The sequence below is a fragment of the Mesoplodon bidens genome (genome assembly GCF_964165515.1).
Source record: "Mesoplodon bidens genome assembly, chromosome: 8".
Lineage (NCBI taxonomy): Eukaryota > Metazoa > Chordata > Mammalia > Artiodactyla > Ziphiidae > Mesoplodon > Mesoplodon bidens.
In genome coordinates, this window is record NC_138165.1 from 53117023 (window position 1) to 53133387 (window position 16365).

Sequence of the window (16365 nt, forward strand, 5' to 3'; positions counted from 1 at the left end):
GCCCCCGCCACCCTTTCCCCCTGGTAACCATAAGTTCGTTCTCTAAGTCTGCATCGACAGAGGCATGGATAAAGAAGATGTGGTACATATATGCAATGGAATATTACTCAGCCATTAAAAAGAAGAAAATAATGCCATTTGCAGCAACATGGATGGACCTAGAGACTGTCATACTGAGCAAAGTCAGTCAGACAGAGAAAGAGAAATATCATATATCGCTTATATGTGAAATCTAAAAAAATGTTACAAATTAACTTATTTACAAAATAGAAACAGTCTCACAGACTTAGGCTCCACTTTTAGTTCTCTTGCTCTCTCCACCACATCTGCAGTCACTTCCTCCACTGAAGTCTTGAGTCCCTCCAACTCATTCATGAAGGTTGGAATCAACTTCTTGCAAACTTCTATTGATGTTGATATTTCAGCTTCTTCCCATGAATCACTAATGTTCTTAGTGGCATCTAGAATGGTGAATCCTTTCCAGAAGGTTTTCAATTTATTTGGCCCAAATCCATCAGATGAGTCACTATCTATATAGCTTTACGAAATATATTTCTGGAATAATAAGACTTGAAAGTCAAAATTACTCCTTGCCCCAAGGGCTGCAGAATGGGTGCTGTTAGCTGGCATGAAAACATTAATCTCATTGTCCATCTCCATCAGAGCTCTTGGGTGACTAGGTGCATTGTGAATGAACAGTAATATTTTGAAAGAATTCTTTTTTTCTGAGCAGTAGGTCTCAACAGTGGGCTTAAAATATTCAGTAAACCATGTTGTCAACAGATGTGCTGTCACCCAGGCTTTGTTGTTCCATTTATAGAGCACAGGCAGAGTGGATTCAGCATAATTCTTAAGGGCCCTAGGATTTTCAGAATAGTAAATGAGCACTGGCTTCAACTTAAAGTCACTAGAACATTAGCCTCTTCTTATAAGAGAGTCAGCCTGTCCTTTGAAGCTTTGAAGACAGCATTGACTTCTCTAACTATGAAAGTCCTATATGGTGCCTTCTTCCAATATAGGGCTGTTTCATCTGCATTGAAAATTTGTTGTTTAGTGTAGCCACCTTCATTAATTTTCTTAGCTACATCTTCTGGACAACTTGCTGCAGCTTCTACATCAGCACCTGCTGCTTCACTTTGTAATTTGATGTTATGGAGACAGCTTCTTTCCTTAAACCTCCTGAACCAACCTCTGCTAGCTTCAAACTTTTCCTCTGAAGCTGCCTCATCTCTCTCAGCCTTCACAGAATTGAAGAGAGTTAGGGCCTTGCTCTGGATTAGGCTTTGGCTTAAAGGAATGTTGTGGCTGGTTTGATCTTCTATCCAGACCACTAAAACTTTCTCTGTATTAGCAATAAGACTGTTTCACTTTCTTATCATTTGTGTGTTCACGGGAGTAGCACTTCTAATTTAAAAAAAATTTTTTTTGCTTTGATTCATAACTTGACCAACTGGTGCAAGAGGCCTAGCTTTCTACGTATCACAGCTTTTGACATGCCTTCCTCACTAAGCTTAATCATTTCTAGCTTTTGATTCAAGTGTTTACTTGAACACTTAAAGGCCATTGTAGGGTTATTGATTGGCCTGATTTCAGTTTTGTTGTGTCTTAGGGAATAGGGAAACCTATGAAGAAGGGGAGAGACAAGGGAATAGCTGGTTGGTGGACCAGACAGAACACACATAACGTTTATGGATTAAGTTCACTGTCTTACATGGGCGTGGTTCACAGCGCCCCAAAACATACAATAGTAACATCAAAGATAACTGATCACAGATCACCATAACAGTCATTATAATGAAAAAGTTTGAAATATTGTGAGAATTACCAAAATGTGACACAGAGACACAAGGTGAGCAAATGCTGTTGGAAGAATGTCATGGATAAACTTGGCCAGGGTTGCCACAAACCTTCAATTTGTGAAAAAGGCAGTGTCTATGAAGCGCAATAAAGTGAAGCACAACAAAATGAGGTATGGTGTAGCGTTTTCCGGTATAACTGGTTCATTATTTCATGTGATTAACTCATCTCAAGTGAACAGAAGGTATTGCTTTAAAGATAAGAAAATTGGCCTGTGAAGGCTAAGTAACTTGAGCAAGAGGACACAGTTAATAAGAGGTGATACTGAAACTGATCTAAGTTTTCTAACTCCTGGACATCAGTGTTCTCTTTGCACCTAATGGCCTAAAAGAAATTGTTCACAAGACACATAGAAAATGAGACAAATGAGACAAAGTACAGTAGAATATGGAGTTTACCTCATGTAAACCAGTCACCATTATTATATCTTGACTGACCTACTGTAATAACCTCCTAACTGTTCCCCTGTTTCTACTCTTCTACAATCTATTCTTCTCATAGCAGCCAGAATGACTTAAAAATAAATACTCATAGCAGCCAGAATGATTTAAAAATAAATAATGTCAGATCATTTTCTGATTATCTCCCACCTCCCTCTACCCCAGTGACTTTCCATTGAACTTAGAATGAAAGACAAAACTTCTTATCTTGATTTGCAAGGGTCTCCCTGGGCTGGCTTTGCCCACCTCTCTAACTTCTGTGTCCTGATGTCGTCCAAGCCCTCATTCCCTGGGACCAGTTTTCCTCTGCCTGCTCTGCTCTCCCCCCACATCTTTGTGTTCCTCTCTCCTTCCTATCAGGGCAAGTTTCTACTCAGATGGTACCTCCTCAAAGAGATCTTCCCAGATCGTCCAAAATGAGGACCATCTCCCTCATCTCCTTGGTTATCTTCTATCATGTCAACACCTTGACTCTTGACTTGATCTGTAAGCATCTTGTGTATTTGATTATTATCTGTCTCTTGACACCGAAATGTACACTCCACCAGATCCTGATTCCCCTGGGCTCTCCTTAGTACCCAGAAGAGATTCTGACTCATAGGTTTTCAACAGATATTTCTGAATGAATAAATCTCCATTTCAAGTTGTCCTTAGGCAAATTAAAGCCTTATTTTATTCCTTAAACTAATTTTCCTCCTTTCCTGATTCTTCTCATATACTTTTCATTTTATAATACTTTTGTGGCGGGGGGCATGGTAAGACCAGGAAAGTCCCTTGCAATTTGAGAGGTGGCTTCTGGCAGACTGACGTGGGGTTGGCAGAGCCTTGTGGATAAGCAATATTACTGAGAGGAATCACACTGTGGAAATTTACATAAGCAGATGACAGTCCTGAGTGTGGTCTTACCACCTGGATTGGGAGTCACTCATTGTTTAGGCAGCCTTTCTTGGCCTATTAGGCCAGGATGTAAGAGCTGGCTATGGTCTTCCATCTTGACAGGTGTCTCTTTTTTTTTTTCTTCTTTTTTTTTGCCAAGTCTTTCTTATGTGGTCCATGTTGGACAGTAAGATTATGACCACAGGTGGAGATGGGAGGTGGGGAGAAGTTTGTGATTTATTGGACCGATTGGACATAGACTCTCAAATTCTGAAGATTTTTTTTCTTGAGGCTATATTTTTTTCTGGCCCTAAAAGCTAAAGTTACCTTTGATTAGGGTCTAACCATCGCTTGTGGTCCACATTATTCATTAATTTCCTTATGGAATTCATTCAATATTCAACAAATACTTATTTGAAGGCTATTATGTGCCAGGTACAGTAAGAACTGGGGATACTTAAGAGACCAAAATAGGCAAGAGCTTGCTTGTATAGAGGCTACAGTGTAGAGGAGAAAGGCAGCCACTGAAGCAACAAATAAAGAAGCAAGGCAGTTTCAGATAGTATGTGTTCTGAAGAAAACAAAACAAATATTGGGGTGGAGAGTGACTGGGTGGGCATGGTGGAGGCATGTTTCAGAGGTGTTAGTCATGGAAGGCCTTGATGAGAAGATGATTCAAATGTTGAGAAGAGTGAGTCCTGTAGGTGTCTGGAGGAAGCACATTTCAGGTACACAGGAGCAAAAGCCAAAGCCCTGGGAAGGAAATGAGCTTGATGTGTCTGAGGAAGGAAGGAAGGAAGGAAGGAAGGAAGGAAGCCAGGATGGTTGGAAAATAATGAGATGAGAGAGAGGTACGTGGTGAGATCAGAGAGGTAGGCAGGAAAAAGAATCTGTGGGGCCTGCAGATCCTAGAATTTTCCTACTAATTTACATTGAATAGACCACCAATCTTCTTGGCTACTGGATTGGAATATCCATGGAAATACAGGCTCTGTGTCAATGAGAATGTCATCTGTTGTATTCACTGCTATTTCCAGCATCCTGCATGTTGCCTGGCACATAGTAAGAACTTTTTAAGTGTCTGTCAATGAATGAATGATATAAAAGCCAAAATCTTATTTTATGGAGCTCACCTCTCAGTTCTGTATCAATCCTGATGTGCCAGGACCCTCAGAGAAAAGGAAAGCTGACAGGGATATCTGTCACTCCGTCCCTGGTGGGCCATGAATGTGAGGGCATAGAGAGGATGGGTTTTGAGTTCTGCATGACTCTAAGTCATTCAGATTTTCATCTGATCATTGCTTCAGCCCTTACCTTTGTAAATTTTGGATGCTTCTCTTCAGGGAGTTTATGGAGACCCCCCAAAATTCCTTCCTGCCCCTACACCTGTTCCTTTTTCTTTCTAGAAGCAGCTTTGAAGTAATAAGAATACCTTTTTTCCTATAGCACACTTTTAGGAACTCCTTCTAAATTACATGGAGCACCTTGAAAAAGAGGTGCCATATAAATATATATGAGTCACTGAAGCCATAATTACTGGCAACAGGGACCTCCTGGGTGAAAACAAACACCAAAGCATACTTTCAAAATTCAAGGCATGGACTTAACAAGAGCAATATAATTAATTTCATTGCTATTTATTCAATTCCTATTTTCTCTCTACTTAGTCATTTCCAACATTCTGGAGAGCCAAGATGGCAAGCGAAGTTACACCACTACTTCCTATGTCGTGCCTGACTTGCCCAATTGCCAATGACACAAGGTAAACCTTCTCTCCTCAAGCTCTGTCTTACTGAGGCAGAGAATGGGAATACAGGATTTTTCACTCTTTATTTCTGTCCCATGATTTTTTTACACAGTCTAAAATTGTGTTAATTTATAGGAGTCTGGGAGAAAATAAATGTGAGATACAGCTTGAGTTTTCTTTACTGAGACATCCAAGAAGTAGAACCTAACACAATGTACCAATGAGACCATTTGATAGAGAGTTGATTTGTTTAAGAAGTTCATCATTCTCTTATTTTGTTGCAACAAATCTTTAACCCATAAACAGTAGTGGGCACTTTGTTGTATTGGGGATACAAAAATGAATCAAACTTACTACGCTTCATGAAGTCACAGGCAGTTAGGGGTTATTTATTGAAAGGACATTTTAAAATGAAGTTTCTTTTTATAAAAGAGTCCCACAGACTGGACATCAAGAATGTATAGTATTATAATGAGAAGAAGTGGTTTTTGGTTCTTTGATGTTAAAAAGAAGAAAATGAGAGAGCTGCCCCCTCCCCTATAGTAAATTGAATCCAGCAACGAGCAATATATTCTTTGGAGTAAGTTTAAAATGGGTTCACCGTCTGGCTTCAAAACATAATAACTTTGTAACCTTAGAAAAGTTACTTAAACTTTCCGAACCATGATTTTCATGTGTAAATAATGTGGATAATAAAGTTTATCTACCTTGCAAACTTTTATGAGGGTTTGAGATAACTCTAACTTTGCATACCTGCCACGTAGCAGATTCTCAATTAAATGCTAGCTATCATCAGCATCAGTATTATTCTGTTACATTTAAAAATATTATTTACTCTTTAGCTTTGTTAGCAAATCCTTAGGTAAAACAACTTTCTTTTTCATTTATTCCAAAATCTATAATATTGGAAAAGGATTGCAGCTGTGAAAAATGTCAGCAATTTTAATCATATGAATAATATATGTGTTACATTCATGACATTCATTTCTTAGTTATATTCCAAATCATGACTCAGAGTTCATAAGACTCAGTTAACATTATTATATCAATGAATAGTCAAAAAGAAAACTTCTCATCACTAGAAAATTGGTTAACAAAAAAGTGTTCATAATCTATTCCTGTTTTCATCAAACATAATCTTCACATATCTTATGGCTTGTAGGTCATGTCTCCTCTAAATAGCCAGAATAAAACTAGCTGGATACTGTGCAGGAGTTCCCAAACCTGGCTACGCACTTGAGTCACCTGTAAAGTTTTTCTTTTAAAATGCATACTTATAGCTCTAACCTCAGGTTTTTACATCAGAGTTTTTATGACTGAGCTCCAAAAATCTTTATTTTTAAAAAGTTCCACTACTTGATTCTCATGGCAGACAGACTTTAAAGTGATCCCTGATTCTCTCCTCTTCCTTGTATTCATGCCTTCTGTAATCCCCTCCTCTAGGGCATGGATACAAACTGTGACTTGCTTCTAACCATCAGCATGCCCCAAAGGTGCTGAGTTATAACCTTCATGATATCTTACAAAAGATTATAACTTTGCTTTAGCCACTGGTCTATATCCTTGTCTGCCTTGATGAAGAAAGCTGCCATGCTGTGAAATGGCCTATGGAAATGTCCACAAGGCCTTTGGCCAACAGCCAGTAATGTTGAGACCTTAAGTCCAACAACTTACAAGGAATTAAATCCTGCCAACAATCATGGGAGCTTGGAAGCAGACCAGTCCCCAGTTGAGCCTCCAGAGAGGACCCACCCCTGGCTGACACCTTGATTGTAGCCTTATGGAGAATTCAGCTAATCCATGTCCAGACTTTTTTTTTTTTTTTTTTTTTTACATCTTTATTGGAGTATAATTGCTTTACAATGGTGTGTTAGTTTCTGCTTTATAACAAAGTGAATCCGTTATACATATACATATGTTCCCATATCCCCTCCCTCTTGTGTCTCCCTCCCTCCTACCTTCCCTATCCCACCCTCTAGGTGGTCACAAAGCACCGAGCTGATCTCCCTGTGCTATGCGGCTGCTTCCCACTAGCTATCTATTTTACGTTTGGTAGTGTATATATGTCCATGCCACTCTCTCACTTTGTCACAGCTTACCCTTCCCCCCTCCCCATATCCTCAAGTCCATGCTCTAGTAGGTCTGTGTCTTTATTCCCGTCTTACCCCTAGGTTCTTCATGACATTTTTTTTTCTTAGATTCCATATATATGTGTTAGCATACGGTATTTGTCTTTCTCTTTCTGACTTACTTCACTCCGTATGACAGACTCTAGGTCCATCCACCTCACTACAAATAACTCAATTTCGTTTCTTTCTATGTATGCCCAGACTTCTGACCCACAAAAACTGGGAGATAATAAATGTGTGTTGCTTAAGCAGCTAAGTTGGTGGTAATATTATTAGGCAGCAGTAGATAACCAAGAAAAATTTGAAATATAGTCAGGGTTGGGAACCAGTACTTTCAAGCTTGGTTAGAGCAGAAGTAAGATTGGTGTGTTTTTCCACTAATTTGTAATGACTACACATTAATTCTTATGGTGATGATAATGATTTATGATGATGATGGATTTTTATAAATATCCTTAGGGTTTTCCTTGAAGATTGGCAGTGGCACAACTCTGACAGATTTAGTTTCTGGACTCAATTTCTTGACCCAATGGAAAAGCCAAAACTAAACTAGGCCCTAAAATTTCAGTAGACTTTTCTCCTCCTCTCCAATGAACATGAGGCTAGTCTTTTGGAATCTGGAATCTCCCAAAAGCCTATGGATAAGATAAAGCTAACCCAGATTTCCTATGAATTTGTCTAGGAATGAGACAAATCATTGGATAGCAGGGAGTCTCCAAAGAAAAATAATCTTATTATCATCAGAGAAAACTCAATCATGTGGAAGCTAAAAGCCATATTTGATTATTAATATTTAGTATCATGCTATTATTAACACAACTAAGCAATATTGATCTGATTTCATGTAACCACTTGTCACTTAATTAAAGTTAATACTGATGATCACTTGGCTGATTCAGAGTTCTTAAAGTCCTAACATTTTCATTATTATTCCCATTTTGGAAATGAAGAGTCTGTGATTCAAAGGGGTTAAAATAGTTTCCATTAGACTAACGAATAGCTCAGAATCAAGATAAGGAGGCAGTTTCATCGATGCTTATCCAGTGCTCTTTCCCCACTAGATGGTCTCTGTCTTTGATTGTTTCACCACACAGTTAAGTCAGTTCCTTATTGCTTGGGATGTAATGAATTATAAAATATAGTCCACAATAAATGGATGGTATAATTTGCTTTAACATAAGTAGCTAGAATTTGTTTACTTTAGAGACTATATTCAGAAAGTTGTTATTTGAATATTACATGAAACTAAAAACTATATAAATATATATGTACGTGAAGAGCTTATTGTTTTGACCTCTGTGTTTACCATTATTTACTAATGACAAATACATTTTCTTAAGCAGCTAGAAAGCAATACAAGTCTTTGAGCTCTCTGACTCAACGCGGCTAAAAAAATGAGGTCTAAGAAAGTTTCCAAAGCCCTGAACGATGTTAGAGTCTGGCCCTTTTATGATCAAGTGATCTTTTCAGCTTTAATGGGAAAAATAAATCATTGTTAAACGATAATCTTGTCACATGGAAGCCAGAAAGGTGCAATATCAATGATTCAACTTTCCAAAAACTGCCCTGTGGAATCGGATAAAGCAAATAACACAGTTTGTTTTGTTGTTGCTGTGGTTGGCAGTGAGAGGGAAGTAAGCTTAAGGAAATACCTCGTTTTAAAAATAATAAGAGGGCAATATAAACTCACTTAATAGAAAAATGAATGGACTTGATGCAAGGTCTATTTTATGAGAACAGAACTAGAAGTTTTGAAATCCTTTTCCAGATCTTTTTCTGTTTCATACAATTGCTTATTTCATGGTGAGACTGCCAATTGTTCACATTCTTTCTCGCTTTCCTCTTCATTTATTCAATTTTTGATGCTGCAAATAATATGAAAAGCACTGGGATAGCTACTGAAGTTAATGCTTTGCTTTCTTTGCTTTGTGGTACAAATCTATAAAAAAGTAGTTTAGATATAGTTGGCAACACAAAATTGTTTCTCTAATGGTTTATTTTCAATGAAGCTTATTCTTAGTATGTTCAAAATAAGCAAGTTCATCTCTTTAAGCCAAATATTTAATTTGGATCATTATGACAATAAGATCTGGATGAATAAAGGTATGCAAAGTACAAGACTGTAAATTAATGGGAAAAAATCCTCTTCCATTTTAAAATAACACACACACAATCGTATGAACACACACGTACACACACCCACATACCCAATTAAGATTCTTGGCTGTGTAGATTTATGGCATTTATATATTTTGTTCCTCCGGGTGTGAAAAAGTGAAGGAGGGTGTCCCTAAGAATGTTCCTTTAAATTATTTTTCTATATATGGAAAGCATGTCTAAAATCCTGGTAAGAAGTAACTTCCTCCAGTTCAGAGAAATGCTTAGAGGGAATATTTGTTATTGTGTACTAAGAAACACCAGTTTGGAAAATTCCCAGTCAGTTCTTCCTTTACTGCCTCAGAGTCCTCCCATTGGCTTATGGGCTTGGGAAGCTTCATAGTTAATATCTTCCAAAAAGGATGCCAGTCTTCCTTGTCCCTTTTTTAAAGGGTGAAAGAGAACATCTAAGTAATACCAAAGAGAGTCTGAACTGAATTTGGAGTTTGAACAATAAGCTAGATGGGCAGCTCAAACCAGAATTTTGATGTCAGAAGGAGGGGGAATTCAGACTGGTGGGGCTTCTAAGACCCACTGTCCAAAAGTTCTCAAGACAGTTATGTAGCATCCTCAGTGCTAAAGTCTGTCCTTTGTAAAAGTACCCCACACAAGAAAACCATCACGTCACGGATCATCCCAAAGAATCGACGCAGTCTCAGAGGCTGATGACAAGTTGACATCTAAGGTCACGGACTAGTTTTCTTTGGGGACGTCCTCATAGAATGGAAGAGCAGCATCAGCAAAATGTTACTGAAAGCTGTCACCAAATACAACAAACAAGGCAGAGCACTGCTCAGTAATGCATCAACAGCCCAGTAAATCTAGAGTCTTCAATGCCTTTCCTGTAGGTTGCAACAGAATATTGTGTTAAAGTAGTTTCTTGGTCCAAGCATAGATACATGAAGCCCTACAGAGAATGGTAGTGCCTGGCTTCTTCCTAACTATGGCATTTGGTGTTTTCCCAGGCATTACTCTTTCTTGAAAAGTTTTAGCCAAACTCCTATGACAGTACTTGTCACTTACAGAAAACAGAAAGAAAGTCACTAACAACTGGGTACAACATGAAAAGACTGAGCTCCACTTTTGTTAGGAGGTAATCAACAATCAATGAATGGGAAATGTCAAATCAGGCAGTGGTTTTTAGCATACACTCTGAGACAGAGAGACTGGGATCTAGTCCTAGCTCTTTCACTTATTCCTTTATGACCTTAGGACATTATTTAACATTTCTGAGCCTCAGTTTCCTCAACTTTAAAATGGGAGCAGTAATAGAACACATTCTATGGGATAGCAGAAAGGATTGATTTAAATGATATAAGTAAAGCGCTTGATACAGTGCCTGGCACATAATAAATTATGAAAATATGTTAGCTACTTTTACAATAATAATTATTATTATCTTCATTACTAGTTATAATTAGGAAATACTTTTCAAAAGTGATCACTTTGAATTTAATTTGCATGCCATCTGATCTGGAAGTATAATAAGGGTATCCAATTCCTACTGATTTAGTGAGTCAAACAGAAAACCAAAACAAATTGAATCATTCAACTGGTGTATTTAGAATTGCTGATGATTATAGCATTCAAGAAAGTTAGTGAAATACATAAATTGCAATTAAACTGTTCTTGAAAATCCCCAAAATCAGTTTTCATTTGTCTAGTCCAATGGTGGGTAGGGCTTGTTCATTTTAAAAACTGTACGTTTAGAACCTTCTGAAAAGGAAACATTGTGGAACGTGAATATGGAGGAGATAAAAGGTGTTGATACAAGGAGGGTATGCCAAAACCAGGTATGTTCCATCTCTGAATACAAAAAAAGAATGCATTGCATTCACATATTGCTTTATGCTTTTCAAGGAATTATCACTGCACTGCCACTTCATTGCACACACTCACACACACACACATACACACACAGAGGGGAGACCACAATGTACACACTCAGTCTCTTTGTATCCAGCACTGATTCTCTCTCATATCAGCTCTGCTGTCAGCAACCAGCATGCAGATGGAGGGGAAGGTATGGTGTTAGAACAAATGCTACAGGTCCACTCCTGAAAATTTCATTCACAGGATAATCTGATTAGCAAAATTTGAGAGAGGGTGGTATACGCATATCTTTTATCATCTAATTCAAAACAACTCCACAACACAGCTTGGACAAAATACTAGTATCAAAGGTTCTAATACAGCATAATTTGTGTCGAGCGTGTTGCATTCTGACAGTGGTATAAACCAGGGAGACAGTTTACTGACAATTCTGTGCTACCAGATACCAACTCAGGCCTCTGTCCAGCTTTACATTGTCAACTCTCATGGAAACATGAGCAGTTACACAGCCCCAGAGGATGCTGAAGTTTGGATTGCAAAAGATGAGATGGACAGATTTCATATTCTCACTGCAGATTTTTTTTTTTTTGCCTTTTCAGACTGCTGAGCATAATTTTTTTTTAAAGCAGGAAATGCAACTAGTGTTTGTTTCTAACATGGCTTCTGTTTTGAGATTTCTTGTTTGTAGAAGAAATGTGTTGCCCACCTGTCTAGAATCCCAATCAGGATATGGTTTCAGTATGAAATATATTACAAGAATGATTTTAGCTGGTTATAAACAGGAATGGTTATAAAAAGCTGGGGTATTTTATCCAATTTTTATCCACAGTGGGGTACTTTGGTTCAGGCCAATGGACAATATGAATACATAAGGTAATGTTCAGTTCTGTTTTTTGCCCAGGAAGGACAGTAATTCTGAAAGACAATGGTGTACATTAGTGAGCAAACAGATTCTAGGTTATAGAGATGTTCAGAAATAAGAATCGTGTAGCCACTAGCCAAAAGCACTGAAGTTAACACTTAAAAGTATGGTTCAACCCAATTTGAACTGCTGGAGAGGTTAATGATTCTCTGTATTAATACTTCTACTATTTGCAACACACACACACACACTATACAACAGATATTAAGAGCTCCCTGTATGGAGGCTCCAGAGCTACTGGTGGTTAGTGAGGGAAGATATAAGGCTAATTTAAATCTTACCTTTTTAGGTGTATAGAGATTTATGTAGGAGACACATATTTCAACCAATATCCTCTTTTTTATTCCAAGACTTTCAAATTTTAATGTTCGTGAAATATAATCACTAAATACATTTGATAAAATTCTCTTTAAAAGATGGCATTAAATCTCTAGGTCTTATAATAGATGGAATTTTAGAAGTTAGATGTGCCTGTACGAATGCAAATTTAACTACCCAGCATAATGGGCACACAGAGAAGGAATCTGACTGAGGGATGTTGCAGGCTCCCTGGAGAAAATTATTTATAATCTGGGCCTTTAAGAATAAGGAGAAATCTAACCAGGCAGGAAGCTTTTGTATGTGAGATGGGAAGGAAAATACAGGAGAATATTGAAAGTAGATGGAAGAGACTATGCAAAGGCATTAAGAAATACAACAGTATGTAAATAAGGAAGTACAGTTAGGAATGTATCGGGAAGGAAATTCAGAGGACCTGCAGTCAGCTAGAAGTAGCTGGGAAGCCAGATTATGAAGACTTTGTGTAAATTCTCCTGAAGGTAATGAGACATCATTGACTTTTTTTTTTTTATCATTGACTTTTTAAGTGAAAGGGAAACTTAGATGTACTGAACAACTACCATGAGTCTGTTACATTACTAAGGGAATACCACACACTATCTCATTTCATTCTCAAAAATATTTCCAAGGCACTTCCATCCTGTTTTTACTGATAAGAAACAGAGCATAAGGGAGTTAAATAAGATGCCAAGGACACAAGGAGAGAGTGTCTGGGTTTTACTCCATGTGTCTAATTCTAAACCTGTGAGCTGTCTATAACACCATCTCAAGATGTTTTAGTCTTTTTTTTCAACATTTCCTAATTTTTATTTTTAAAATTCACTGTCTTTTTTAGAGAAGTTTTAGGTTTACAGAAAAATAGAAAATACAGAGTTCCGATATACTCCCTCTTATGCCTGACCACTCCCCCCAAATTTCCCCTATTAGTAACATCTTGCATTAGTGTAGTACATTTGTTACAATTGTTTTTTTGTTTGTTTTTGCGGTACGCGGGCCTCTCACTGTTGTGGCCTCTCCCGTTGTGGAGCAAAGGCTCCGGACGTGCAGGCTCAGCGGCCATGGCTCAGGGGCCCAGCCGCTCCGTGGCATGTGGGATCCTCCCAGACCGGGGCACGAACGCGCATCCCCTGCATCGGCAGGCGGACTCTCAACCACTGCGCCACCAGGGAAGCCCCATTTGTTACAATTGATGAGCCAATATTTATAAGTTTTTATTAACTAAAGTCCATAGTTCACATTAAGGTTCACTCTTAGTGTCGTATATTATATAGATTTTGACAAATGTATAATGACATATATAATGACATGTATCCACTATTACAATATCAAACAGAATAGTTTCATGGCCCTAAAAATCCCCTGTGCTTATTCTTTCTGCTCTCCCCTCAAATCCTTTGCTATCACTGATCTTTCTACTATCTCCATAGTTTTGCCTTTTCCAAAATGTCATATAGTTGAGACAACAGAGTATATAGCATTTTCAGACTGGCTCCTTTCACATAGCAATATGCATTTAAGTTTCCTTGAAGCCTTTTCATCACTTGACAGTTCATTTCATTTTATCATTGAAAAATATTCCATTTTATAGATATTTTATGGTTTGTTTGTCCAGTCACCTATTGAAGGATATCTTGGTTGCTTTCAAATTTTACCAATTACGAATAAAGCTGCTGGAAATATTGTGTGCAGTTTTTTGTGTGGACATAAGTTTTGAACTCATTTGTGTACATACCAAGGAGCACAACTGCTGGGTAATAAGGTAAGAATATACTTATTTTCATAAGAAACTGCTAAGCTATTTTCCGAACTAGCTGTACTACTTTCCATTTCTACCAGCATGAATGAGAGTTCCTGTTGCTCCACATCCTTGTCAGCATTTGGTGTTGTCAGTGTTTTAAATTTTAGCCATTTTAATAGGCTTAATAGTAGTATTTCATAGTTGTTTTAGTTTGTAATCCTTTGATGATATTTGCATTTCCTAATTTTTAATTCTTTTACTTACCTATTATATATTTTTCTAACATCTGTGATCTTGACTCTTACATTTTCCACCATTCATTTATTTATTCACTTATCAACGTATATTAAGTGTGTATTATATACCAGTAACACTTTTCAAAGCTAGTTTATTTTTTCCTTTTATTATTCTCTTCTTCATTTTTAGTTTGTCATATTTCACTTGTTATTTATTTAACACAACATAATAGTTAGTCCCTCTCTTTATTCTATTTACCTCCAAGTAAACTGGCTATCTTTTACTTCTCTGGTAATAATTGTTTAATTTCTTCAAATTTCTCTTTCTCCCTTCAAAGCCTTTATCAGTATATATTCATAATACATACGCAGAGAGTGTGAAATATTGTTGGAGATGAAACTACTTGTAAAAAGGTCTGAAGTGAAGAAATCACTTACCTTGGTTGACAATAAATCTTAACTTCTGTATTGTTGCTAGATTGCCACTAACTCGATATATTCCATCAACATCTAGACCTGAAAACAAAAGGGCATGTTTTATATTCACTCATATAAGAACTGAGATGGTAAAGGAAAATAATAATAATAATTATGGGAAGGAAGAAAGTAGTAAATCACCACCAACTCTCTCTTCCTCACAGAGAAAACAAATTTCTATGTCCTACACCAAGCAATCTTCAATATTTTAATACAAGCAAACTAATCATTAAGTTCAGTAACAGTTAATCATCAACAAACTTGAGTGTAGTTGAACCATAAAACAGAAGTAGGTAGCATGGGATTTCAAAGTATAGTTAAGATTCATTCCCCCAAAAAAGACAGGAATCAAACTTGGGGTGGAGTAGGGAGAAGAACCTTCATGTATATGTGTATTATTGCCCCTTGTTGGAAAGATAAAGTAACCCAAAGTGCTTGTGAAGTCTTCTTTCCTTAAAATCTCCCTCCCTCCCTCCCTCCCTTCCTTCCTTCCCTCCCTCTCCTTTACTCCCCTCTCACTTCTCTTTTTACTGTCTCCCTTTCTTCCCTCTCTCCTATTCTTATTCTTATTCTATTCTGTTTTATTCTATTCCTAGGGATTCCAATCCATTTCCATTGTTTCATTCTCTTTTCCTGTAATTACTATAGCATAACATATATTGGTCTGATTATTTGAAACTACAGAATGAAAATTCTACTACGGATGTATAACTACTTTGAAAATCTCTAGTGTATTTTAGGTAATGGGGCGCTCCATTATGGAGGGAAAAATAAAAGGAAATCTGACAAGATGGTGACATTAGTTCCAGATTATTTTAAAACTACTTATCTATAATTCAAAATAACTTATCCTGGCAGTGGGTTTGGATAATCAACCACTTGTTTTCGACACATTTATTTATATCATCAGGTTATTTCCATGACCCAGTTATCAAAAAGATAAAGAAACAGGAAAATGAAAAGAGAAACATTTATTCAAACACTATTATTATTGATAAGAAATGTTGATAACATAATTTTAATGTCAGGATTGCATATTCCTTGATGCGTCTAGGCCCTCAAGGAGGCCTGGATGAGATTACCAGTTAATGTAGAGGTCAGTATCTCAGCAGTTTCTCTAGGGAGGTGGTATGGTATCAACATTAAACATTGTAATTCACAATAGATAGTACTAGATAAATTGATAGAAATTATTGTCATAATCTAGCAGAATAAATTTTTTGTAAAGTTCTTTACTGACATGAAATGAGCTCCTTTATTGCTTTACCATCTCTGTTTTTAAGTATCAATACTTTATAGTAGGAACATTTCCGCTGCTGTGCAAAATATATCATCAGTAGGTTAGGACAGAATGACATAATGTGTAATACTGATATTAATGGCATAAATCAAAGCCATTATTCACTCAGTTTTAAGACATTATTTTTTAGAGCAATTTTAAGTTTATATCAAGATTGAAGGGAAGGTACAGCGGTTTCCCACATACCCCTTGCCCCTGCACATGCATAGCCTCTCCCATTAACAACATCCCCCATCAAAGTGATACATTTGTTAAAACTGATGAAAACAACATTGATACAGCTAGAGTCCATAGTTTACATTAGGGTTCAGTCT

At 37.2% G+C, this 16365-nt stretch overlaps 1 protein-coding gene across 2 annotated transcripts in view; it reads right to left on the minus strand.

Moving 5' to 3' along the window:
* ARHGAP15 (Rho GTPase activating protein 15) overlaps nucleotides 1–16365 on the minus strand; it is a 618549-nt gene that overhangs the window by 181828 nt on the left and 420356 nt on the right. For both annotated transcript variants that reach the window (XM_081242631.1, XM_081242630.1), the window contains exon 11: nucleotides 14713–14790. In XM_081242631.1, coding sequence (XP_081098757.1) covers nucleotides 14713–14790 — 78 coding nt within the window. The remainder of the gene's footprint in view (nucleotides 1–14712; nucleotides 14791–16365) is intronic.